At 40.6% G+C, this 27,198-nt stretch overlaps 1 protein-coding gene across 2 annotated transcripts in view; it reads left to right on the top strand.

Annotated features, from left to right (window-relative positions):
* The first annotated feature begins 4,066 nt into the window (after window positions 1–4,066).
* Window positions 4,067–27,198, top strand: part of LOC104941699 (gamma-adducin-like) — a 42,856-nt gene continuing 19,724 nt past the window's right edge. Inside the window, exons 1-5 of one of the 2 annotated variants that reach the window (XM_010766834.1) lie at window positions 4,067–4,460; window positions 11,008–11,254; window positions 19,920–20,058; window positions 20,602–20,753; window positions 21,345–21,425. In XM_010766834.1, the coding sequence (XP_010765136.1) occupies window positions 11,060–11,254; window positions 19,920–20,058; window positions 20,602–20,753; window positions 21,345–21,425 (567 nt within the window). In that variant the 5' untranslated portion in view covers window positions 4,067–4,460; window positions 11,008–11,059. The remainder of the gene's footprint in view (window positions 4,461–11,007; window positions 11,255–19,919; window positions 20,059–20,601; window positions 20,754–21,344; window positions 21,426–27,198) is intronic. The other variant, XM_010766833.1, reaches the window with a different exon arrangement.

Consider the following 27,198-nt stretch of genomic DNA (forward strand, 5'->3'; position numbering starts at 1 on the left):
CATGCAGTCCCTCAGGTCTTCCTCCCTTGTGTGTTTGCTTTATGCTTACCACAGAGGTCAAGGTGGGGATGACTTCAACACAAATATGGGATTACTTAACGATGGTGTGCAACAGACCCGGTAATCACAAGACTTGATAACAGTTTTGAGGAGACGGCAGAGAATCAAGTGCTTTATGACCGCCGGGGTTTAGTCGGACCTTGTCTATAATGTGTCACATGACTCAACCTAAAGCAATAACAGTGATTTGGGTTTCCACAAGGTCATGATTAGCTGTCGTTATGACACAAGCCTGCTGTTATCAACCGGTTGGACAGAGCTTCTTAGACACCGTCTTCTTAATGTGACAGTTTGATGTGTTCCTTTTGCTTCTGCCCTCTTTGCACTCATGGTATTGGCAAATCAAAGTTAAGATTGTAAAACAGGTTTCGTCTCTGACAGTTGTGTTTTTTCCTATCTTTGTATCCTTTATAGGTTTGGTAATTTCAGATGATGTGCATTCATCACATTTGTGGTGTTGTATTTCAGAATTGTTGTTTAAAACTGTCCGAAACACAGTGAAGTTACTTGTATTTGAATTATTTTCTGTAAGCTTTTAATAACTAGATATTTCATGAGCAACAGGCACTACCAAACATACTACTGTTACACAATCCATCGTGCAATGTCTTCGTACAATGACCTGTGTTTACATCTGGTTAGAAGTGTCAATATTCACCTTTTTGCAGGGTGTGTTTATGTGTAAACCTCTTTTTCCCTGAGTCAGGGTGTGTGTGTGTGTGTGTGTGTGTGTGTGTGTGTGTGATGCACCAGCATCCAGGAGGAGTCTTCTTTCTCTGCCAGTGTGTACTTGGCATACTCACAGCACTGCGGTTGAGATACAGTGTGCAGACACAGGGCAGGGCGATACGGAAGAACATAATATACCAATGGACAATGTCAGCATCGATGCAAAAATGTCAGCATCAATGCAAAATCACAAATGTAGGGAAATGAATGGTCCTTCTATGGAAAAAAAAGTATTGAAAAGACACACAAGAAATGTATTTGGAATCTTGCCAAACTATTCATTGGCATTATTCATTCGGATGTTCGTTTTAGTCTTGCTTAACTCAATGCGATCATGAAATAAGCAACTATGAAATGGAACAGTGTGCTACTAGTCACTGATATTGTACTAAAAACAAGAATATAGTCAGTATGCAGATGTTGGTTTCAATCAGTAATGCAGCATATTGGACTGCTCAGCCCACCTTCACCTAAATTGATCCAGCACTCAGTGAAATCTGCTTTGCCAGCATGTTTTGGGACTGAAAGTATGCCCTCTCCATTACAGATGTATTTCACTAAGTTAATGCACTAATTGCACTTCTTTAAGAAAGTGCTGAAAGAAACAGTCCCTCAAAGCTACTTAATACAAATAGGGCTCTTTTCCATAAGGATTGCTCATGATGACATTTCATACCATAGCCCATATATGCAATTCATTCCCAATAGCACATTGTTGTTGTTTGTATAGAGGATGCAGTATTTGTGAAAACACATTTACAGTCAGTCATGTGGCGGCTGCAGGATGATCACTCTTGTTTGTTGGTACAAACCATCTTCAGCCGAGCCAACACTCTACGTAAGCACACACACGTGATGCAATTATGAAGAAACTGCCTGTTTAACAGTGGCGACAGCTGTGTGTGTGTGTGTGTGTGTGTGTGTGTGTGTGTGTGTGTGTGTGTGTGTGTGTGTGTGTGTGTGTGTGTGTGTGTGTGTTCTTTCCTACTGTAACTCAGCATTATCAGTAGGTACAATCTCAGTCTTCTGCTGTAAATAAGATAAGCTCAAAACATTGTGTGCGTTGTTGTGTCTTATGTTCCTGGCAAATGCCATTGATGGCACAGACGGGTAAAGGTAATTGACTTGTTTCACAGTGTAAAACATCCAAACTTGAAATAACAAATATAATCCATTTAAGAAACCCATTTACTATACATTATAATGAATTCCAATTTTAATATTTTACATTTTACCCAACAAGACTATTTACAAAAAACGTTGAAACCGTAAACAATCATTGCAATACAATAAATCAAAACGTACAAAATATATCTTTTTTTGTAATACTATGCACAGTCCTCCCACACGTGGATAATTGAGATTAAATCAATATTTCACCAACATTATCCAGTACTGTATCCTCAGGATTGTTACATTTATTTTAACCTGAATGCTGATTTACACACTGGTCTAAACACTCTCCCCACTTTGTAGTACATCATAGAAAACCTCCTTTTTACACAGCTGTAGTTGCTGGTTTGAACAGGTATCGGAAGCAATTGGAGATTCAGACTTTCTGTAAAGTTTACGCTTTGCTTGGCGTTTGTTTCCAAAGTGTTGTTACAGTTATCAAAGAGGCTTAACAAAAACGTCTTATCTTCTAAGCTATCATGTGATGGCAATAAACGTAGTCTGCTTTATTACCCCTCCCCCGACTGAAAACCTTTGGCATCAACTACTCGCATTAATGGGAAATTCAGATTTTATGACAGGCGTTCATGCCAAGTGAGATAATGACATACTTTCACAACACAAAAAGTTAAAGAATAATCTCAGTTGAACCGACAGTTTGTAGACACACTTTTCGATATTATTATATTATTTAAATGAAAGTATCGCTATCTTTACAGTAGTTCTATGTATCTCACCTGTGTGTGTGCAATCTCTCTTTTGAATGTCACTAGTAATGAATTCACTATGCTCAGATTTCTGGCTCTGTTGTCTGTCAGACAGCAGGATTACAGAAATATATATGGCGCAATTTTCCCAAAACTTGGTAAAAAGGTGTGATAGGGTCCAACGAAGAACAATTACATTTTGGGGCAACCTGAGGCATTTGTGCTGCGTTCATGTGGTGTTGGTATCACAGAAAAATGAGTTCTTGACTGGTGAAATGTATGTGAAAGCCCCATCAAATTTGTAAAACAACTCGAAAAAAATATTTAAAAGTTATTTTATTTCTTCTTCTGAACAAAGAAAACTCATCTTCACTGTAGCGTCCTTGTTGTTTCCTCATAATATTTTAAAGCTCATGAACACATCAGGTCAGAATAAATGTTACTTAGTCGGGAAATAGGACCTTTATAGGATGAGGAGCATGTAAACAGGAACCACACAGATACAGCAGACCAGCAAAGACTAAAGAGAAGTGATTGAGCAACAGACAAGATATTAGAAAACTGTAGCTGATATTTGATCATAACATTCACATTTTTGTACCATGTCTCAATAACAACACAGCAAGAACAATGAACAAAATATGTTTTCAGTGGTCTGAGTTATTTTTTGTGAGGCGCCATTTCAGAATGCACTGTAAAAAAAAGCAAGATTGAAGTTGGTTATTAGTTCCAGCTTTGGTGAAATTCAATCAAATGTAACACATCAACAGAAACATGGATGCCAAGCTTATAACAGAGTTTGGCTTTAAGCAAGACACTGAATCACTAACAGCTATGATGTGGTATACACTGACCTCTGACCTTGCATTGTTAAACTGTGACATTGTGACATTTTAGTTTTGACAGAATAAACCCTCTGGCTTTATTTAGGTGTGTTTCAGTGCACAGATAACATTCATTCTGAAGGGGCTGGAAAGGCCATGCAGTTTTGGCTGTGGCAGGTTGGGTGGCTGTAGTTACCCTCCTGCCAGCCGGACCCATAAACACTGACCTTTAGTTCAGTCGCCGGAGGGGTGGGGGGTAAGCAGGGGGTGTGAATGGGGGACAGAAAGAGAGGGAAAGAGTCGGAGGGAGAAGATTGTGGAATGTGGGAGAGAGAGCAGAAAGTGAATGGATCAAAGAGAAAAAGAAAGAGGCAAGAAAAAAAGATGACTAGACTCATAGAGAGAGAGAGCAAGGGAGGAGGAGGTGCGATTAGTGTGTGTGAGTCTGACATCTGATTGGTCTAGCAGCCTGTGTGTGTGTTTGCCTCAATGTGTGTGTGCTTCTAGCCAGTGGGCGGGGGATTAAGCCCACGTCACGTGGTCTCTTCAGCTTCTTTTCCACACAAACACACACCCTCATTTGCAGAGGGCACACCGACACACACATACCCTCTCACAGTCTCACAGACACACTCACAGCTGTTGATACTTCTCTCTCTGCTGAGTGCCGAGGAGCAGAGCCCGCAGGAATTTGGGGGAACCTGCTGTCTGCTGGCAAACATCATCTATGTGGACAATCTGAGAGGAGGACTGAATGATTTTGTAATCGGTGCCTGGCTTTTACTTTCTGGCGTTCACATCCCATCTCTTTATCCCTCTCGTCTCTCCCTGGCTTTTCTGGGATACAGTGTTGGAATTTAAGCGCAGACAGCGAGCAGCAGAGAAAAACAGAGACATGTGTTTTGCCCCAGCCGCCTCCTACTACTGCCCGTTCTCTCCTATTCACTGACAAAGCAGGAAATACAAGGTTGGTTGGGCTCGGCTTATTTGTTTATGGGCTGGTTTATTGTTTCATTACACCTTGTAAGACATGTGTATTTTTTGGAATACCTACAATATGTTCTTATTTTTACTACAGTATTTTGAAGACTTTATCACACACCTCCAGAATATGGAATACAGGTATTCTTCTTTTCCCACAAGCTGCCAAAGCATGACTCCCTCTCCAATCCCTAAAACTGATTTGTTGTTTTAGCGGAACTCCTAGTTAGTAAGGCTGCTTGGGCACACACACACACACACACACACACACACACACACACACACACACACACACACACACACACACACACACACACACACACACACACACACACACACACACACACACACACACACACACACACACACACACACACACACACACACACCTGCACTATGAACATGCTTGGCAGCTACAGTGCCTTTAGTATGAGCACCAGAGAAGATTAGCTGTGGCTTTTATCTCTAATGTGCCGAATAGGAGAGGTTGTGTGTGAAGAAAGTCACTCTTCTATTCTAGAGTCACAGCAGTAGTAAGTATCAGCCTTCTACATAGTTTTCTTGAAAATGTTGATCATTCAGAGGGAATGCCCATACAAAGACTCAGTGTGGTTGTTTGTCTGTTGTAATCTGGTCAATAATGTTGGCGTGTTGCTTTCTCATGCAAACTGCAACCAGCGGTTCCATGCATTGCATTTACTGACAAACACTTAGACTGCTGGCGAGTTAGACAGGCATGTTTAGACACACCTACTCGTGTGTGTGTGTGTGTGTGTGTGTGTGTGTGTGTGTGTGTGTGTGTGTGTGTGTGTGTGTGTGTGTGTGTGTGTGTGTGTGTGTGTGTGTGTGTGTGTGTGTGTGTGTGTGTGTGTGTGTGTGTGTGTGTGTGTGTGTGTGTGTGTGTGTGTGTGTGTGCAGGGTTTACACTGTGTGCATATTTGTTTTGCATGTACTCACTGTGCCATTTGAAGCATGTGTAGATATAATTAGCCAACGTACAGATTCTTTCCTGGTATTGTTGCCTTTGGGCTGGTAACATAACCCAAAAGGCTGTTTGTCTATTTTTAGTGTAGGCAGCTCATTGAGACTCAAGCAGCCACGCTTTGAAGCTTCCCCCAGGCCAGATAAAGATACGAGGTGTGTGTGGATTAGTGTGGGATGTGGCTGGTGGACGACTTATCCAGTGTATGTGCTGACTGCTTGTTATATTAATCAGCATTATTGTGACTTATTTTTGTAGTACGTTTATTGCTATTAATTTTGAAGGAAGAAAATAAAAGGTCAATAGTAATGGAGAGAGATATATCACACTATAGAGACAGACAGAGAGATGGAGCAGCAGATACATGGTTTGGACGTAGGCTTACAGATAAGCTGGCTGTTATCAGATAAAGACGGAGAGTTGTGTGTTGACTGAGGTGCTGGCACTGCTCCAGCTGGAACCACAAGGCATTATGGGTGAGCACACTCACAGCTCTAATGGTAAAGATGAAGGACGGACATTTTTATATCAATGCATCTTTCTTCTTTTTAGATCACATGACTGAGGTTTTACATATTCTTTTTTAAGTCACTCAAATGTTAATGCATGAGCTGCAGCAAGTGGGTGACTTTTCAGATTGTTTATTATATATTTTTTATGTTTTATTATTTTTACGTTTTTATGCAACAACTTGATTTCTTTAGCTTCTCAAATGAGAGGATTTTGTTTCATTTTTTTCTTCGTCTTATGTGATATTTATTTGAATATGTTTTGGACCATTAGTCACACAAAGCAAAGAATCTCAATACGTTAGCTCAGGTTTAAGTAACTTCATCAGCTTTTTGTTCTTTTCTGGCAGTTTTTAAACCAAAATATGAACTTATTTGTAAAAAGAATAAGTAGAATGGTGGATAACTTGCAGCCCTATTAGAATATAGTTACATATACACGTCTTACAATTGATTTATTATGTGTGAGTGTTTGATAAATCTCCCTGTCTTTCATCAAGTAAGCTGTTATTAAATATAGTAGCTGTTACTACACCATTCATTGTGTAACTTTTGGTAACCAAAAGCATTTGTATCATTTTGATTTTAATCGCAATAATTTGTTTTATAGCACTCTTAAAGTTATTGTTTATACAGGAGAAGTTTTCATGGACAACTAGCCCACTTATGAAGACAGGTTTGGTCTTCAGAGCTGTGAGAGGAAGGGGAGGGTCAGGGATCAGAGGTCACATTCACCTTGCCTGTGGGCAGCAGTCGCAGTCTAGCGCCCTTTAGTAAACACAGCCTGCCTCGTCTATCTGCCACAGATTAATGTAGCCTTAATCAATTACAATACAGCAATGTCATCAAATGCCATATCTCTAAAGGGCAATTGTCTCCAGTTTCCAGTCGGTCACTGAACTCAATCTAAACTACTGCAATTGTTCTGGAAACTTCACTGTGTCTCGCTCAAGAAGTGTTTGATAGAAACGCTGGAGAGCATCTGTGGTGGAGCATGACATTTGAATGCAGGGCTCGACATTAAGGACTGCCCGATGGCCCGGGGCCATCTAGTATTTAGCTCGGGCCATGAAGCCTCACCTGCTGGTTGCCCGATTGGGCAATCTATTATACCAGTATCATGCAGCTCGCGGATCCAGTAATGAGTGACCCGACAGTAAAACTAAACATATCTATAACTTGTTTGGGTAGTTTGAGAGGTAATCTATAGCTCCCGTCAGATTAGACTTCACTCGCGTTTATGTCCATATCGATCAGATCCAGCTAGTTTTAGCTAATGATATGATTACCTGCTTATTAAAAGACACCGTGACCTAAACAATAAGTGTCGCTATGCAACTGGGTGAGGCCACAAAGTATAGCGCAGCATTATGCATTTGTTTACATGCCCACCGGAACCCCGAGGCATTAGCAACAGATCAACGCACAATCAACCCATACAGCACATCTCTTTCTCCACATTAAGAATTGACTATTCTTGTCTGTCACATAAGTGGCGCAACTGAAGCGGTATTGTGCTAAAGGGAAATTATTTTGACCGGACATTTTGACCGAAGAGATTTAGATTTGCTTGCTAACGGGAACTCTGATGTCGCCATTGTGTGTGCTTCGCGGATGTACTCGGCTGCTCGGGTCTGCTCGGTCAGCTTCTGGTTGAGGAGGCATTCCTTCGACCAACTTACAGTAGATAACATTACAAACATTTTTTAACAGGGGCCATAATAGCGTAAATAATGTTTGTTTTGGCAGTTATAACTTACAATTGAAATTGTAATATTGTGGTGGTTCATCTTATAATTCAGTCTATAGAATGCACCAGACAGCATCTAAGACCTGCAAAAATCGAAATGTTCTTGGGGGAGGCCCCCCAAACCCTTCGTGCGTCATTTCGTCCGCGCACATTTTTCAGGGCAATCTCTATTGGGGTCAGGGCCATCTGTAAATTAGCTTAGATGGCCCACATGCACTGTGAATGATATAATTGATGCAATAAAGCGAGGCTCGGATTTCATCCTTACTCAGATTAATTGTGCCCAAAACCAACAACGCCACTCCCCCCTCACCCTCCAGACCGTTGATCTCTCTGGACGTGACCAGACCGTGAGGTTTCAGGACGGGGACAATGATCTATTGATCCAGAGCGATGGAGGGGGGAGGCTGGACGCTGTGACTGAGCAGGGATAGTGTAGCCTACTGGTGCTTGTGTGTGACTAAAGGGAGGGGAAAGGCACTGTTTACAGAACTTTTTTTGGGGGGTGTAACTTTATTTTAGTGAGGCTACAGCTGTTCAGCCGCACAGAAATCCAATCAAATTTCAGATATGAGCTTCTACTGTCAATCACAAGGTGTAGCTAGTTGTATTGCCCCTACTTTTGGGCACTGGAGCATCTTTGAAGACGTACTGTACAAGAGAAGAAAAAAAGCACTACAAGTAAAGGAATCAGAGCTGAAGCAGTGAGTAGAAAAAAAAGTGCTGAGTGACGAGCGGAGGTATAACGATTTGTCGACTAATTGATTACTTCTGAAATTGTAAAAACTATTTTCAAAGTTCATTTACTTTTCATGCAAAATAGTGAAAAGGCTGTGTTTAGCCTCTCAAATATTAATAGTTCATCCTGTTCTGTTTTTATATGTTTTAGGTTTTCTAAATATGTTGGGATTTTGGACTGACAAAACAAGACACCAATTTTTGACTTTGAGAAACTGGATGGACGTTTCTCACTATTTTGTACATCTAAAAATTGCCACATGAATCAATAAAGAAAATAATCTTTAGCTGCAACCCTGATGGCAAATTGACGATGTTGCACACACATTGCACAACTGAAAATAATTATCCATTGTGACTATTCCCATCTCCATCACATCATTTTGCGGTTTTGTCCTAGCCTGTTCTGTGCACAGTAAAATAGTTCATGCAAACAGGAGGATGAATTCAATAACAGGTTACATAACTCTTCACTCCCCAGCTGCCTTTTATTAAAGAGGATTATTGGGCGGCTTTTATTTGCTTCCATAGTGTAAATCACAGCTTTGGTAGTGGGATCAGGTACTGAGCGAGAGGCTTCCTGTGCTCTTATGGCTTCTCTGGTTTGGACATTGTGGCAAAATATTGTCAAACTAAAAGTCAAATGTTCCTCAAACTTTGTGTCTGTGATTTGTCACATCTACTGTCCTGTATGTCTTTGGAAAAAAAATGAGACTATCTCCATAGACCGGTTTTGAGAACAATCCCAGTTTAAATGACGAATGGAGCATAATGTTGGTAAAAGCAATTGGCATCCACAGTGAGCTACTTCTGAATTGCCCTTGAGCAAGGCATTGTACACATCTCAGAATCCAGTAATAGAGGAAGCAGCATTGATGAATGTATACTCATAATGTTAAGGTAATCCTACGGAAAGGACGTTTTGATTGTTGTTGCTAGCTTTCTTGCATATGAAAATGAGTACAAAAGTTCATCCATTACGGAAAGTGAAAATGTGTGATCATAAGAGAGAAAAAAACATGTTTATCCATTTGCAAGGCTTTTCTTAAACTCATTGTTTGTTTTCTAAGAGTATGACTCTTGTATGCCCTGAGCTGTGTGTCACTACACTAATCTCAGCCATCTTTATAAGTGGCATTTGACCTGAGTGAGTGAGTAGCTTAGCGGCAAGTAAACCAAATCACCTCTCCCTCCCTCCCCCTGTTTCCCATCATATGGAGTAAAGAAAAAAGGCTATAAAGGGGAAAAAGAGTCACTACTGGCAGGGTAACCCCCACATGTTGATCCCCCTGCTGTTGACCACTTGGCTTTTGAAAGCAAAAAGCATTGGGATTCCTTTCTTAAACCCTTTCTTGCTCTCTCTCTCTCTCTGATTCCTCTGCTCTTCAAGCCAAGACACCATCTGTTAGAGCTCCCCTAAGCCCTGCCTCTCCTTAATACACCACCAGCTTATCTTTGCTACTGCAGCAGCAGCAGCCGTGTTGCAAGAGAGCCTGGAAAATGTAGTTCTATATGGTCTTTATCCCTCTCTCTTTGTATGTAACCCAGGAGGTAATGCATTTAATAAAGTGCTTGTGAAAATGGTAAAGAAAATCAGGACACTGTTGAACCAACAAATGAACCCTTTTTAGTCCAGTTGTTCTTTGGTCAAGTTTTAAAGGAATGTGTGTAGAACAGATGGGGGTTTGGTCAAAAACAACTGTACAATAATCAATTAATTCTTTTTTTTTTTTTAGGATTTCCTCTACAATATGTATTTGGTTCACAAAGTAAAATATTTAAAATACGTAACAAACATGTATTTCCTTTAACCTTTATTGGCCATTTCCCTTGGCATTACAACAAAGCACACGAGTCACTCTTGATGCTTTATTTTAACAATTCCTGTATCCTGCAAAATGCTTGTTTTCCTGCCAGCTGGCCTGTGATTGAACGTTGGGAGTAAACCACCTCACCAGTCAAGACCCACATGTTCAAACAAATCTGCTCCTGTCCTCCTCATGCACTTTGTTGGACGGTGTGTCAGAGTGACCTCACGTATGACAATGTGCAGTTTCAACACGACATGTGTATGGAACAAAACTCTTCTGACAGGATGTTATTTGCTTTAAGGAGCAGCCCCCTTCTGGCGTTTGACAAACACAAGTTGTGACCCTGTCATCTGCTTGTGATATGTTGTTTTTCAGTACATTTAATTTGCGTGAGCTAGTGGTTTTCTATTCAGTTTAAAAGTAATATATTGCCTTTTTGCTGTCCATTAGCGAAGGCTTTGTTAGTGCGTTTTATATTTGAGAAAAAAAGGCAGCATTTAATTTAAATTGTAAAAATATACATTATGAACTTTTATTGACAATATCCATGACATTAGTAACGTTTCATACCCCATTGTCATAAGGGCTTAAGTTTGAATGCAGGTGCATCCTGTTCTGTTCCCTCAACCTCTTTATGTGCTATGAAATACTAAATTATTTATTTTGTTGGTTAATATAAACTTCCACTTGTCTTTTAAAATTACATGATTTGTGGTCTGACTTTTGCACCTCTCTCTTCTCAGGTGAGCGTCAGAGCGGTGGGCACAGAGAGAGAGAGAGTAAGGTGACGCAGGCATGAGTGTGGAAAACCATCAGGGGGTGGTGACCACCCCACCCCCGCCCAGTGGAGGGACTAAGGAGCGCTACTTTGACCGGGTCGACGTCAACGATCCGGAATACATCAGGGCCAAGAACATGTCACCTGACCTGCGGCAGGACTTCAATGTTCTGGAGCAAAAGAAACGTGTCACACAGATCTTACAGAGCCCCGTAAGTGTTGACTAAGTTTTAAAATGGGAGTTATGCATGCAGTGCTTACTGGAGGGGAGATTGTCCAGAGGAAAGCAACAATTGACAGACTACAACTTTCTCAAATGATTGGTGTAGAGGACAGTATAACGCTATCAGCCAAAGCAACGAGAGGTGCTTTTTCACTTGTTCTTTACATTGCAAAGAGCATAGAGTCCTGAAAGGTCGATGGATCCAGATTTCTTTGGTAAACAGGTTACTCTAAATGTGCAGCCTTTATCTGTAGCGTTTTGGTTTGCATTTGTAGACTGATTGTTATTCACCAATCAAGTTTGAGCGGGCATTGCTTGAATTCAGGTAAACAGTCTGTATGTAGGGCAAAAGAGGTTAAAACATTGGCCTAAAGGCAATCCTTAAACCGTTCAGCTATTGGCTAACGACAATTAAGGCGGACTTCCTGTTGCCAGTAGGTTTTTCTGTGACCGAATCAATATTGGCGTGTAAAATTCGTCAGGCCCAAACCCTTATCATGCTTGTAAGATCTTGGGTCAATTGGACTTTGTTCAATTTTAAAAGGAAGTCAGAAGGCGGACCTATCGAAGGTGTAACCCACCTGTATCTCAATGTGTCAATTGAGACACGAGCCTATGTGTCAATAGGCTCGACCCAACCACAAAACAATTTATTCAAGAAATATAACAGAAAGGAGACGAAACTACAACTTCCCGTTTTTTCTTTTTGTCAGTTATTATTCCCCAATACATTGATTTCTAAAGAGTTACAGTAATTTACATAACCTGTGCTTGCGTTGATGTTGTGACTCTAGCCACAGAATCACAGTGATCCACTAAAACTCTAATATATATATAGCAGCTACCACACCGCTGTTCAGCCGTACTGCTGCAGCTTTCCAAGGGCCCTCCATTCCAGCCGCTCTGATGTTCGGTCAGGTTTTGCTGAGGTAAACAATCCTGTGAGCCCAGGGCATATTTCAGCCAACAAGCATCATGTTGTGGTTTAATTTTCGTTACCTCGAGGTCTGGACTCTTGCTCTACTACATAAGATGCTGGAGGAGGTACAGTTAGAGGATTGAACCCATTTGGGACCACACATAGATGTTTAGGCACTCATGGCATTGTGGAGTTATCGGATATTGTGGTTGTAGTAGTTTTGAAGTTGGCTACAACCTCTGCTGGGATCAGAACGTGATTAAAAACAGGGAGCAGTACAGAGAGTACAAGCTACAGAAACACAAAACCATATATGACATAGCCAGACTTCACAGATAAACACATCAAATGTCATCGTTGTTTTGCATTATTTAATGCGTTTCAGATCAGTTTTTTTGAACCTCAAATTCATTTACATCTTTGTCATGAATGCAACTCTGTTAGTAATAGTTTAAACACACTCCGCTCATTTACCCATACACAAAGTCAAGCTCAGTAATAGCTATTGTCCTATCTTTCTGTTTGAATTGTTTCCTTTGAACAGTTGCATCAGCTTGTGTTAAGATTTCACAACAACTCCCCCGGCATTCAGTTCAGCGTACGCAGTATTAGGAATATTTACTCTTCACTATTTACTCAAGGCTAGTCGCTGACTGAAGTGCTCCTCGCTGTTAACGGAGGCATCTGTGTGTATATGCATTTGTACTTTGAAATACTTTAAAGGGACAAATGCACTTTGAAGGCTTTAGATTCAGCAGGGACACAGCAGATTTATGGTGAGGTTGAAGTTAGGTAACGAACAAAGTAAGACATTGCAATGGCAATTAATGTCATGAATGAATATCCCTCACAAGTAAAGTAAGCCTTGAAGTGTGTGTGATGGCTGCCTTGGTTTGGCCCATTTCTTTTAAGCTTTAAATGTGATCCTCATTCTGCACATGCCCAGTGTTGTTTTCTTGGCACGCAGCATCTTTTGGCAGATGTCTGGGATGGTGCTGCTGATGCAAGTTACCACTTGATATTCTGTCAAAATGTCTATGTATGTGATCGTGATCCACAAGTGCAGTTAAGAGTGATTACATTAAGAGGGCCAGGCAGACAGTGGGCAGAGTTGGGTTGCACCAAACTTTTCAGTAGCAAACCATCACTGTTTATTTTTCACCATGTCTGTCTGGCACAGCTGGCTCCAGTCCGTCCTTATGGTTCAATTCCTCATGTTGAGTTGGTAAAGGCGGTCAGTGAGAGAGCTTTCTGACCAGCACCTGACAACACCATAGCAATGGCCACAGTGATCTATCAAAGATGTCCTTCATTTGTATTGCAAACATATCTGTGTATATCACGCCTCTGTAAAATGTATTAATATTTTTATTTTATATAAAAAAATTAGGATTTATGGAGACCGGAAAAAAAAAACTTGAATATTGGACTTACATTAAAGGTGGGGTAGGTAAGTTTAAGAAACCGGCTCGACATACACTTTTTGTTATATTCCATGGAATGCTCTTAACATCCCGATAGCAATGTGTGCCTTGGCAGTCTCAGTCTTAAGTGCTTTGACAAAAAATCCATAAAAAAATGTCATCTGTGGAAGCCGTAGTACTGTAAAAAGCACGACCAATCATCTGAGCCGGCCCGGCTAAAATAACTGGATGACCTACCTGCCTGTCAGCCGGTTATGTGCACGGTCGTGTGTGTTGGAGGAGGGGCTCTGTAAGGAAGTGGCAGATTTTTTCCGGTTGTGTATTTTCAAATTCTAGAGCACTCGAGCTGGTTTCTCCAAAATTACCTACCCCACCTTTAACCAGCTGCCCAGAAATAAGACTTGTGCCCTTAAGTAGCAATCAAATAAAGGTTTCTGCATTAAATGTACACTGTTCTTTTCCTGTTTTATTACAATTCACGCTGCATACCTTTGAGAGATTTTTAACTATTGAAGGCTGTTTGTTTATCACCAGTGATAACTGTTGCTGTCCCTATAGACTTCATAAGATACCCAGGCCCATGGTATACCGCTACATCACACTGTGTGTGTTACACTTGCGGTCATGCAATATTATGTACATGATTAGCGCTTGCTGTGGTTTTGAATGTGAGCCAACCAGCTCTCAGGCAGCAGTAACAGGTGGCTCCCTCTTGGTCTCAGAGGGGTTTCCAGCCCGTACACTATTCAGGAGGCCTCATAGCGCTGGTTTACTCATATTCAACAACAAGTGTGTGAACAGCTGGAGGTGCACACGTGTTGCCTCTCTCTCTCTTTCTCCTATCATCTTCATTTCACTCTTCATCTCCCTCAGTCCCAAATTCAGCAACAACAATGTCAACAGCTGTGTGTCAACACATGGCGCCTCTCTCATAGTCTCCCTCTCCTCTCCTCTCTCTCTTTCTCTCTATTTGTTTTGAATGCAGTGTTATGGGACTAGTGGCGGCTCCAGATTACATGTTACTAGCGCTCAGATGGCAGGTTGTATTTTAAGACAGACCAATATAGACCAAGCTGGAATGAATCAACTCAGCTGACTGCAGCCACCAGCCTCTTTCGAAAGCATTGTTTACCTTTTAGAAGTCAAAGGCTACAGCTGGACCTTGAACCCTTTTAGGTCCCTTAGTCTCACAGCAGATAGTGTGGACACTCTGAAAGAAACACTAAAAATATTTAAGTGAATTGATAATTCCTTTAAACAAACAGTAGACCATTATTTCCCCCTTACTGAACTTTGGGTTAATTCATGGTTAAATCTGCTTAAGTGTACTTGACTTCATTGGTTATGGGGAAGGAGAAGAGAACGATTAATCAGATGTTTTTTGGTGGTAATGGTGGTTAACATAATGGTTGTTTTGTATCAAGGGTTGATATTTGCTTGGAGGTTGTTTGTGAGGCACGCTGCATTTCCAGAAGTAGATTGGGCAAAGATTGCAGCTGCAAATGCAAGTCTCATGATGTCATGGTTGGTAAATCATCATATTGACTTTTTTGTTTAAAATTCTGCCGTTAAGCTTCTCTTTGTGCTGGGAACTACGTTGCTGTGACACAAAAGGTCAAAAGCCCTCAGAGGCTTGAAATTATATCAGATGAATTTGAGTTATGCTGCGTCTATTTTCTGTATCTCTGCTCATCTTACTTTGTCCCTTGCTGTTAGTTTTTCCTCTCTTCTGCACTTCTTGTGGCGCAGTTTGTACATTAGCCACAGAAATCACTTACTGAGGCCAAGTAGTACATTTACGCAGCCTCATTTGCACCAGTCTGGTGGTTTTCGGAGGAAGTGCAACATTTCCTACTCTTCCCCCTCACTTTCCAGAAAACAAGTGGATAATTTATGGTGCTCTGGCGGGTCCCGCCGAGAACCCCCTCATGTGAGGTAAATGTCACGGCTGCACTCCATTATGTTTCCCCTTTCTTTTTCAAGTCCTGAAAGTCTCATTTGATAGAACATTAGTGGTTGAACTGACTCCAGAGACTCTTTTTAAAACCACCGCCTCTCCTCTCCATGTCTCGACGGCTGTGTTTCAGTTTTGGCATTTCACGACATCTCTTGGGTGCTGAACTTAGCAAAACCTCCAGCAGTTGAGCAATGGTCTCAGGATTAGAGGGTAACTTATTGAAATGTTTCTATGTCCACTTTATCTCATGTGCAACCTCAAAAGGAAAGGTCAAAAATCCCTCTGGAGCTTAGTGGTAAGCTTTCTATGAGTTTCCTCATCTGGCAACCGGAATCTGATATAGATGTTTTATATATTATATTATTAGGTATAACAAATGTAGTTTTTGCTTAATAAAACTATTTTCAAATGCCAGATTGGTATCAGTGATAACACTCGCCTGTATCGCCCTTGATGTAACAAATCCCCATTAAATACAGCTTCCTTGTTTCTGCTGTCAGTCACACTTGTTGCGCCACGACCAGCCATTGATCTTGTTTTTAGTGCAACAGCAATCCCCTGCTTGCAATAAAAAAACGATACAATTAAGTTCAGTGAAGTAAAAAAGAGCAGTCTTATTCAAATGGTGCATGGTATCAGCCATTATACCAAGTTGATGTTCCTGGGAGAAACACAGTTGGATTGATGCATCTCTAAAGTCATGAATCCACACAAAACAGTGTCATCTTTATATATCGGTACATTTTATCGCCAATTTCACAAATGTGATTTGTGTTAATTATCCCCCAATTTCTGCCGGGGTGAACAAGTTCATCCCTCAAGAAAAAGAGCTTAGATTTTATACAGTAGGGAGCCGATGCAGCTGGAGAAGGGGACCAATTTCACTGACGCACAATCTAAGGTTAGGTGGGGGGAAATCAATAGCATTGGCAAGCATACAGGCAAGCACTCTCTTACTTTGTAACCCTGTCACGTTGGCGGCTTCAAAGAACTCCTTTGTGCTGACATAACTGGGGAGGTTATGTCTGAAATTACAGGCTTCATCTTGTGTGTGTGTGTGTCTAAAAGCTTTGAAGACAATGAGTGTGCCTTATATCTATCTTTGCATGTATTTCATGGCAGATACAGTATGTTTATTAGACTCTGAAGTTACTCCTTAAATTTAGTTTATTCTGCCAGTTGACAATAATGCAATTTGAGACCTGAAAATATGCAGGTCACTATGATCCTTCAGGTGAACTATGATGCTTTTTGTAGGAGTGAAACGTATTACTAACCTGCTACCGTAAATGACCCAAAAACACAGTGTCAATAGATGTAAGAAAACAGTAACTGATAGTTGAGACTGTCCAATAAAAGCTTCCTGTACACGTTGTCAAGCGTTGGTTTGCTGTGCAACAACTCAAACTGAGCTGTGGTGAGTCACATCCAACCACAGTAGTTTAATTTAACATGAGGATACATTTGTGTGTGAGGTAACGCTGAAACCATCACTTCTTTGATCAGTACAAGCCCACACATGCAGGACCAGCCTTGCTTCAACAAAGAGATTCAAATTTCTGTCTTCCTTTCCCACAGGATGACGTACAAGTGTCACCTGTATCTGCAGCAATAACTGAGCAAGACAAAAGGAAACTTCTCTGTAGGTCACACGCCCTTGGAAGTATAAAAAACGTCCAGTTCTAGTACAATTTGCAAAAAATTCTCTTTGGAGAATGTGTAATTGTATTCTTACTTAACGTCCAGCACATAGTAAACTCTTTCCAGGAAGCATCTGCCCTGACGTAATGTCCTTCAGCTAGGCATGAATCCTGTCAGCTCATCCATCCCTGTGGAAGGAAATATTTCTCAGCAAGAACCAATAAACTCCCAACTTTACATCAGGGAACGTCCAAATGTATATGTTTTACTTTGAATAACTAGCCCCGTTTTACTAGTGTCTCTATCTCAGGCTTTGACATGATCACCGGACAAACTCCAACCTGCACATCAACTTCATCTAAAACCACTGGAATATATGCATTTTTTTTTGCAGAAACGTTTCCTAATGTCTCTGATTTGATCACATGGCCTTGCTTAGCTTGGTTGCCTGTCAGTTAATGTGATCAGACAAATGTTCTGTCACTGCAATGATGTTATTATAAAGGTTCACCTGATTTCCTGTCTTTGGGTTAAAGTAAAATTCTCATCAGAGTCGAGCCGTTATAGCAGCTAAAAAAACACTTGTCGTGTGATGTTATTTCTGTTGCTGCAGATGTGGGGGTTTTGCCGAAATAATAATGATACGATCCACTTTAGGCCCCCGGATTAATCTGTTTAGATGATGGGAATCAAATCCCTGCTGTCATAATCTTATTGGGAACACACAATTTGTAGAGCAGATGTCTGCTTGTGTGTGTGCGTTTCTGAAAGTGTGTGCTCATATGCTTTTTAATATGTTTCATAAAAACACTGCAGGCTTGTTGTGTTGAAGGTTTCACTTTGGTTGGTTGATTGGTACCGCATGTGAAAAACAATGGTGATTCTGAGGAGGTATTTTAGCATCTTTTGCTAATTTCTTGTTGTTTTTTGACCCACCAGGATTGTTTAGGTTCACTCTAAGCTCTCAGTGTAACGCTAGTGATAATCTTTCTGCACAGGCCCAAAACAAACATCTTTTTAGTCAAATAAGGAACACATTTTCTGCCAGAGGCTCAGGTTTCCGTGCTCTGGTTCCAATAAACTGTGTCTTCAGCGCTGCAGCTCCAATGTCAATGCCATAGCACAACATTCTTTGAAACAGAAATGCCCAGAAAAACAACTGAAAACTAAAAAACATGACCCACCACTGTCAGACATCCGCAACATACCGGTTGTCACAGCAACCTTGCCACCAGGGACTAAGGAATGTCTGGCCTGGGTTCAGAGTCAGCGGTGCTCCGGGACTGTATTCGTCCTGATTCAGGGGGTTGCTCCACTTTGAACAAAACACCCCCACATGGGCATCTGACCAAAGGCCTCCACTCCAACACTAATGGACATGGGGTGACTTGAGGGGATGCAGAGGAGGCAGAGATGTTTTATTGAACGGATCTATTGGGAATGTGTTGACTGTTGCATGAACACTGAGGTGAAATAAAGGCATGCATATTGGATGTTGCCCTGCAGTTGGAGTCAAGGCATGGAAATATTGTTATGGACTATTTTCACTCTGAGGGCAGTGATGATGTGCCACTAAATTCGCATCACAAGTCAAAAGTGGATCAGAAATTCTTAGGTAACTTCATGAAGTGCAGTCCATTTAAGACCCGATCAAATGAGTAAGTTGCCTGACATCATCAGGCCAAATTGCAAATGAAAATTGGTCTGGAACCTCTTAGTCCATTTTCAGACTTTAAAAATGTCTTCAAACCCAATTGGTTAACCCTAACCATGTGCCTCTGGACTCACACAGCTATAATCAAATGAGCTGTGGGGAAAGTTGTGCGCCCCCTGAGAGGTTAACAGCCTAATTAAGATTATGAGCCGCTAAACAGCTAGTACTTTTTTTATTGTCTGCTGTTACACAGTTGCATAGCCTTTTGCATCATCTACAGTAGTTTAAACTGACACTTCCTGTAGACTGAGAAGTCTTGTGATTTCTCTTTAAAACGTTTTATTCATGAGCTGTTTCATGATAAGAAACATTCTCTTTCATGGGAAGTGAAAGCATAAAATTATGCAGCACTTTGATTTGATATAACGCAGCCAGCTGTGAGTGTATCTGGTCTTACATAGGAGAGTGTAAGCACATACTTTGTTGTGTCTGTAGATTCAACATATGACTGTGGTCTGGACGGGGATTAACCACACACAAAAACACACACACACTGTCCCGGTCAGACAGCCAATCACAATGCAGGCCCCGAGCTAGCCAGACAACCAATCCTGACTCAGCTTGTTGGATAGCCAGCCTATCCTGTTTGAGCTTCATGAAGTACTTTGAGTAAAATTTCAATTGACATCGAGCAGCAAGTCTAATCTGTGATTAACACGTCCGTCCGTGTGTTTATTCCTTCTCCTCCTGTCCCTCTGAATGTTCCCACTTCTTTTTACTCTTCCATCCCTCCGTCACCACTAATCGCTTTTGAGCTACATAGTGCCTGATTGAGGGGTCCAATCTTGTAACTCTAAATTCTCAAAGGCTTGATTTTCATGTTTAGGATACAAAGAGTAGATATTTTCAAGCATGTTTCCATTTACATGTAGATTATGAAATAAATATTAATCCACAAAGCCAGCATTTAGGTCAGAGAGGTCAGAGAGTTTGGTTTGTGTCGTCTCAGTGTCACATTATTTCCTTTCTAAACTCCTTCTCGCTTGTCTTGTCTCGCAGGCCTTCAAGGAGGAGTTGGAGGGTCTGATCCAGGAGCAGCAGCGGAAAGGAAACAACCCTGCCGGCCTGCTGGCCCTCAGACAGATCGCTGACTTCTTCATGGCCAGCTCTGTGGCCGGCTTCAACGCCTCTCCTCTCAGTAAGTTCTAATTTACTGAGCGCTGTGGCACATAGACCATTTAGCTCACCATGTCACACTTGCCCAGTGTGCCAGCACTTTGCCCTTAAAGCACAGCATTAGAATCAAAGAGAGGAGATCCATTTTCAAACATTCGCTTTGCATGCTTTAGGGCATAAATACACCAAGACAACCCAACCCCAGACTCCGGAAAGGCTGCACATACTTCTGAGTTTTGATCTAGGAGTCCATATGTGAAGTCTGCTTTCAATCACAGCGCTGGAATGCACAACGAATGCCGAATTACATGTTAAATGTAATATAAGAATACAGTTCCGCCCTTTTTTAAGATATTCCCATAATGAGTGTGTAGTAAACAAAGTATAAATGTTGCAGCATTAAATACGTCACCTCAGTTTCATGTGGATCCAGGTGTGTCAGAAACATCATTACATAAAAAGACAGATGTCTTTAGGGCTGTAAAGTATGATATGATAAAAGTGTATGTATTTTACTACTCCTAGATCATTTTCTTTAACACATTTTCCTATCCACCTTGTTTAGGTCTGGGGATGGTCATTCCTATCAACGACATGTACGGAGTTGAATCCACCACGATGGTGAAAGGCGAGAAGCTGGCGCGCTGCAAGGTGGCCAGCCTCTACAGACTGGTGGACCTGTTCAGCTGGGCGCACTTCTCCAACTCCTACATCACAGTGAGTAGCTGCACCACCAGTACGACTGAATTAAAAACCGTTGGGGTCAAATCACAGAGAATGGACACTTACCTTCCCTACATATTATTTACAGAATATCTTGCTTTAATGATATTACAGGAATATTACTTAATGCTGCTTAGTGCAATTACCCAATTTAGCGATGGATAATACTTTGCATCAGGGCAATGCGTTGGTCAAGGGGGTGAAAGGAAGTCATGTTGTGGGGTGGTTGCCAGCTAAACCTAAAAAAAAACTATTAAGAGAGAGGAAATTGTAATTGCATCCCGTCACTGCATTAAAAAAAGTATGAGTTTGACACCCCTCACAAATGCGCTTGTTTAACCAGCAACTCTCTGAAGAGTGCTGCTCTTTGTGAATTGGACCGTTTTTTGTATGAGGTTTGTTTGTGATGTAAAGGTTTTTTTAAACGAATGTGCATATTAAGTCATTTAAGCAAGTTTAAAAAACACAGGAGCTCTGAAATGTTGGATAGAATTTTTTTTTTTCAAATGTACAGTCGTATGAAGGTAGATTTCAATCAATTAAATAATTGTACTCAACATTGTTTTGACTTTTTCTTTGTCTTAGGCGCGAGTCAGTAAAGAGCAAGATCACATCGTCATCATGCCCAGAGGACTGTCCTTCGCTGAGGCGTCTGCATCAAACCTGGTAAGAAACATCCGAAGTCGTGGAACCTTAACTCGCAGAAATTATGATATTTTTTTCTTTTCATTTTTTCAGGTTCATTGTTTTGTGTGCCTTTTTTATTCAAGTGAGTAGCTACTGAATTGAAACACAATGAAGGAAAATGCCAAAAGTGAAAATACTTTTGAGAAATTAATTTCAAAGCTTAAATTTGACTCAAGCAATCCCTTGGTTACAGTAAAACAAATTGAATATGTAGCAAACGGTGTCAATGTCCTGCTCTGTGTATGTTTTAAACTGCATTGCTTTTTAGATAATAAGGTTTTGGCCTTCACTTGATTGGGCTAATGTTTTTCCACTTTGCTTAATCAGACATTTATTTCCATCAATTAACTTCCTTCAATTGTATCAAGAGGTCATAGTAGATGTTGCCTTTTTAGTGTGTTGTTGCCTCCCTTCCTCTCTCTCTGCACCTCACATGTGTTTTTGACATGTGTTCGCCCCCTCTCTCCGTCAGCTGCTTTCCTGTTACAAGTCAGCAAATATTGTCATTCAGGTTTTTTGCCTGTCAAGTTTCAGTTCAAAGAGTGCACACGTTGTCATGACAACAGCGCATGCTATGTCAATAGATTATCAATAATGAGTTTAATAATCAGTTTGCTACCCTGTTTCCTCCTGCCTTACAATCATCCTTCTGATTCAGTATCTGTTTCCGTCTGTTCTGCTCTCGCTCTACTCTCCCTCTGGTTTCCTTCAATGATTTTAATTCTGCTCGTTCCAATTTATCAGGGAAATATGTTTATTTCACAAAAAACTCTGATTTGTGGTCTTAATTACATTACATTGCTTTTAGCTGACGCTTTTATCCAAAGAGACTTACAATAAGTGCATTCGACCAGGAAGATACAAACTTAATGAAAGTATATATAGTTTTGTAGACTTATTATATAGCCTGAATGAAATACTAACTTACTGGTTAGTAGGCATTACCAGCAAAAGGGTGATTAATTTGTAATTTAACTTCAATATTTTACTGAAAACTATTGTAAAACACAACTTATGAGGTGTGTAAAACGTTTCAGTTTTCAAACTAGAAATGTGTGTTTTAGAGTATCATTATTGTCTTTTGGGTAAACTCCTTTAACAATGAAGAATAAAACATGAACAGACACTGAAAATTCAAATTAATATCAATGTGCCCAGTAGAAATACATTCTTGAAATGCTTTTCAGTATCCTGGGGGATTTTGTTTGGTATTCAGGAAGAAAACATTTCTGTGTTTCTTATGAAACAAAGCGTATAAGTCTATCTTTATGTTTTGGGACATTACCAAAGCTTTCAGAAAAGTCACTTGATCCTTGAATTATATATTTATTATATTTTCTCTTTCCGTCCTCTCTGCTTTGTTGTACTTTTCTCAAACCTTATTTTCAACACCTGTGCAAACACACACACACACACACACACACACTCACACTCACACTCACACTCACACTCACACTCACACTCACACACACACACACACAAGTACCTGTGTAACGTGGCTTGACAGCTGATTGTAGGAGCCGTACTGCTGACAGGCCGATTTCACAGTTTGACCTGCAGGAAGTTAAAATGTAGTTACGTATTTTTAAGGTTGTTGAGAAAGATTTGTTTCATCAGTTATTCTTTTTTTTTCACACCATTTTTGCAGTCTTGATTAGTCAGTTTTTATTAAGTACAACAAGTAAGATAATCAACAAATTCTCTTTTAAATGCAAAATATTTCCCAAGCTATGCTCAAAAGAAATACCTCTTTGAGTAATGTCTAAAAACAGTGGCCAAATGTAATTGCAAATAATGACAATAACACAATGACAAACAGCTACCTATTGTACAAATCAGAGAAGCAGCTCAGTTATTGTTACTCAAGGGGATTTACATTTAAGGACAAAAACACACACATTCAGCATAAAGACAACATTTAAGGCAAACAACTAAATTAAAAAAGGGATTATAAAAAACATTGTAATGGCCATGATAAAGTGCAGTAAAGGTTCAGTTCGAGCTTAGTGCGTGTTTTGCCCTTGGAACAAACAAACACTTATTTAACGGGGGGTGACGTGCATCTCTGGCCAGAAATACGCTGAACACATTTCTCAAAGACTGAATGTTCAACTAAGATCAATTGTGTCCTCTGCTTAAGTTCCATGTTATATTTACCTGATAAAGAAATCTGCTTTAGTGTAGTATGCTCAGACATGAACTCATAAGGCTATGTCATTTACAATAGTGTCTGGAGCACCTCCAGTTTTTCTGTGTCTGTCTGTAGAGTTGACCACAACATGGAAGACGCAGCATCATTATGTTGTCTGGCACTTTCAGATTTCCCTGACTGTGTTTTAATACCAGACTGTGGCTCCTGGGTTTCTCTCTCTTTCAGCATGTTTTTGATCCGGTAGTTACATGGTTCTCTCTAAGTGCATATATAAATAAGATTTATTAGGAGGAAGTCATCCAGAATAAAGGAGTTTGAGAGGTCGTGTTGTGGTCATCTGAGTGGAGGCAGGAGTTCAGTAGTTGGCTTTAGTCAGTTTCCATCTGCCTCCCCCTCTCAATCTCTGTTGGAGCGCTGAGGTGAAGTCGGGGTCATTTGAGTTTGTAGAGAGATCGGTTTTTCTTTGTGTTTTTACAATTCTAGATAACATGTGTCTATTAGTTTAGTTTGCTGTCAGTGCAGTGTTAGAGAATAGTCTAGGTGTTCAAGCTTCAGCTGCCCACACTTCTTCTTCAGGCCCCTATCATGTACTTTCCATCCAGCAGAGTCACATTTCAGATTCTTTCTAACACGTCCTTTGGCATCTTTTTATAACTAGAAGTGCTATGTTTGTCAGAAGGGCCTCTCAGCAGTAGGGCAGATTTTGACTGACGGGTTGAGGGCGCTGCCTTTTGAAGGACGTGACAGGGTGAACTGATACCGCTCTGGACAAGTGATTTAAACCGATCGATGTTCGATCGTCTGACAGCTGGCTAAGCTGCGGGTGTGTGCGCTGACAAAGATGGCTGTAGTTAGGTACGCTCCGCTGCTGCCATTCACTTTTCCTCTGCATGGGGAAAGATCTGTAGACGGTCATCCATTCAAACATCCATACGGCTGTTAAAAAGCAGAGCAGCACTCGGGGTGTCCCTGATTTTCAGCTTGAGTTGATCCAGAAACCACCAACAAGCTGTGAACTGTTTTAATGAATCAATATGATTCTATGTCAGTGCCAATTTAACACTGTGTTCTTGTTCTAATACCAAATCACGTGTTGGATGTCGAGCCAAACCCACTCATAGATTTGTTTGTGTTGTTAGTGTATGCAATAGCTATAAAGATACAAAAGAAAACCATTTGGAAGTCATGTTTTTAATAAATATATAAATGTGTTAGCATTTGGTACTTTTTAATACTTTTAGAAGAACTCAGTACTAAAACTGGTTCAAGTCACAATCATATTCATACACTATCAAAAATATCGGAAAATACAACTTTCTTTTTTGGTGACTGCTCAAAATACTCTGCACATATTGTTTACCGACTTCCACTCAGAGACTTCCACTTAGAAATCTGATGGACAGTTATTGTTATTATGTGATTTGATTATGCCGTTTTATTATTTGTATGCAATTCATTTCTTATTTTAGTTTTTGCTAATGAGGCTAAATGTCACTTGACCAACACCCTCCTGGTTCATCCTTTCCTTAATTAGTTTCTCCATGAACGGATTATTTCATAAGTAAAGAGCAAAGTGCGGCGGAAGTGCATCTCATGAGTAAAACGTGAAACTCTGGACAAATTCAGCTAAACCAGGTGTATTTAATAGCCTGGATGATGGATGCCCTTTCCTGTTGTGATCACACACTCTTGGACTTCGTAATGTGAAAGAGAAATGTGAGCTTGTAGGTTCTAATTTGTATCACAGAGCAACATGTGGTTGCGGTAAAGTTGATTTATACAGAGTCTGCAGGCAAAGCTGTGTTTTCTGTTTGTTATTAGATTTTACAGCGAGGACTGTCAGTTGCTATTTCTTCAGGTGTTGGACCTCGGCCTCCATCTCCTGTTATCCGTCTTTATTTCCTCTGGTTATCCAACTCTCTTCCCCTCAGGTCTCTCCCTCTATCTTTCCCTCCATCGCTCTTCTCTCCCGCCCTGTGATCTAATCGCTGCTAACTGGCTGGTAATGAAGTTGTCATAGTAAAGGACGTCATGTCCACTACCTGACTATATTATGTTTCCTGGTGACGCTCCAATTCATTTCCTGGAGATGAGCAGACAGAGAGGAGGGAAAGCTGCTAATGTGATTTCTCTCTTCATGCTCATTGATTTTGACTTGTCTTTATGTCTTCTCTGTTAATGAATGTGAGTTATGAGCTCTGTGCTTCAGTGTTAAGGGGGGCATCTGCCAGGATGCTTTAGTGTCTGGGCATATTTGATTATACTGATCTGGGGCATGGTTTGTTTTACAGCACATCTTCCTCCAGGCTTATCATCTTTCCTCTCCTCCATCTCAGGAGAGCCGTCAGTCTGACAGCTGCATCATCAGAGTCTACTCCAGATGATGCTGCTGTCATGTTTTTATACGTTTGTTTAGCTTGTATTTCAGTCTCTTTGCATCAGTAAATGGTCATATATTTAAGAAAAAGTGTATTTTGGTGATAATGCGGGTTATTGTTCAATCCATGGAGAATTGCATACAGACCATATTCGGAAAGTGTGCCTTTAAACCAGACGTCAGAACTTACATAAGGTTGTGAAGTCACGTCTGAACATAAATAGGTAGAAAGTGACTCTACATTGTCATTACAGTCATTCTCTGGCTGCAAGAATCATGATGATTGATGACAAAGACATGGAAACACTGACCAATCAGAGCAGACTAGGCTTTCTCAAAAGGGTCAATTAAAGAGCCAAGCGCTAAAACTCAGGGTTTCTGGCTGAGGGAAAATAAAGGTATTTTGAGATGGCCATTATTAGAAAAATAAAGAGGTTTTTTAAATATTAAAGCATGTAAAATATTATAACACATAAGCCCCTGTCACACTGTCCCGAAATTGACACCCGATGGACACACGAATATGGAATTGTGAATTTCGCACGAAGATGGCCCCAAACCACACACAAAGGCAACATTTACATTACATTTAAGACATACAACTGCAACGAAAGTAACAAAAACGATTATGTTAAAGTACTAAAATACTGCACTGATATGTTCAGACTTTGTTCTTTACTTTATCCGTCTTTATATGTAGAAGATTTTTTTCTCCGTTTTCTCCGTAATGTTATTTCCATAGCAACAACAACTTCCTGTCAACTCGCCTTCAAAATAATATATTATATCCTTTTCAGTTTCACAGAACACAAATTGGGTTATTTACATAATATGTTTACATGATTTTGTTGTGCAATAAAACACACGACACGATAAAGGAAATGTTCAAATTCAGCTCTGATCGTAACAACATCGGGACATTCGTGAGGGCATCTTAAGCCATCGTATGACCGCCGGTGGAGTTTCTTAGGCTCCGGCAGCAACTTCGTGAGCGGTGGCAAAATCTTTGGCATGCCAAAAAATTGCCGAAGGACCTTGCGAAGGTTCATTTTCGTGTTTAATTTGTGTGTCAATTTTGCCCTTAGTAAGGCCATCGTGAGGGCATCTTGTTATCATCGGTGCCATCGGGCATTCGCCCCGATCAGAGTGAGGGCGAATGCACGATGGCACCGATGATAACAAGATGCCCTCACGAGTGCCTTACGAAGTTGCCGCTCACGAAG

Source organism: Notothenia coriiceps, unplaced genomic scaffold (genome assembly GCF_000735185.1).
Source record: "Notothenia coriiceps isolate Sejong01 unplaced genomic scaffold, NC01 NC01_scaffold00003728, whole genome shotgun sequence".
Lineage (NCBI taxonomy): Eukaryota > Metazoa > Chordata > Actinopteri > Perciformes > Nototheniidae > Notothenia > Notothenia coriiceps.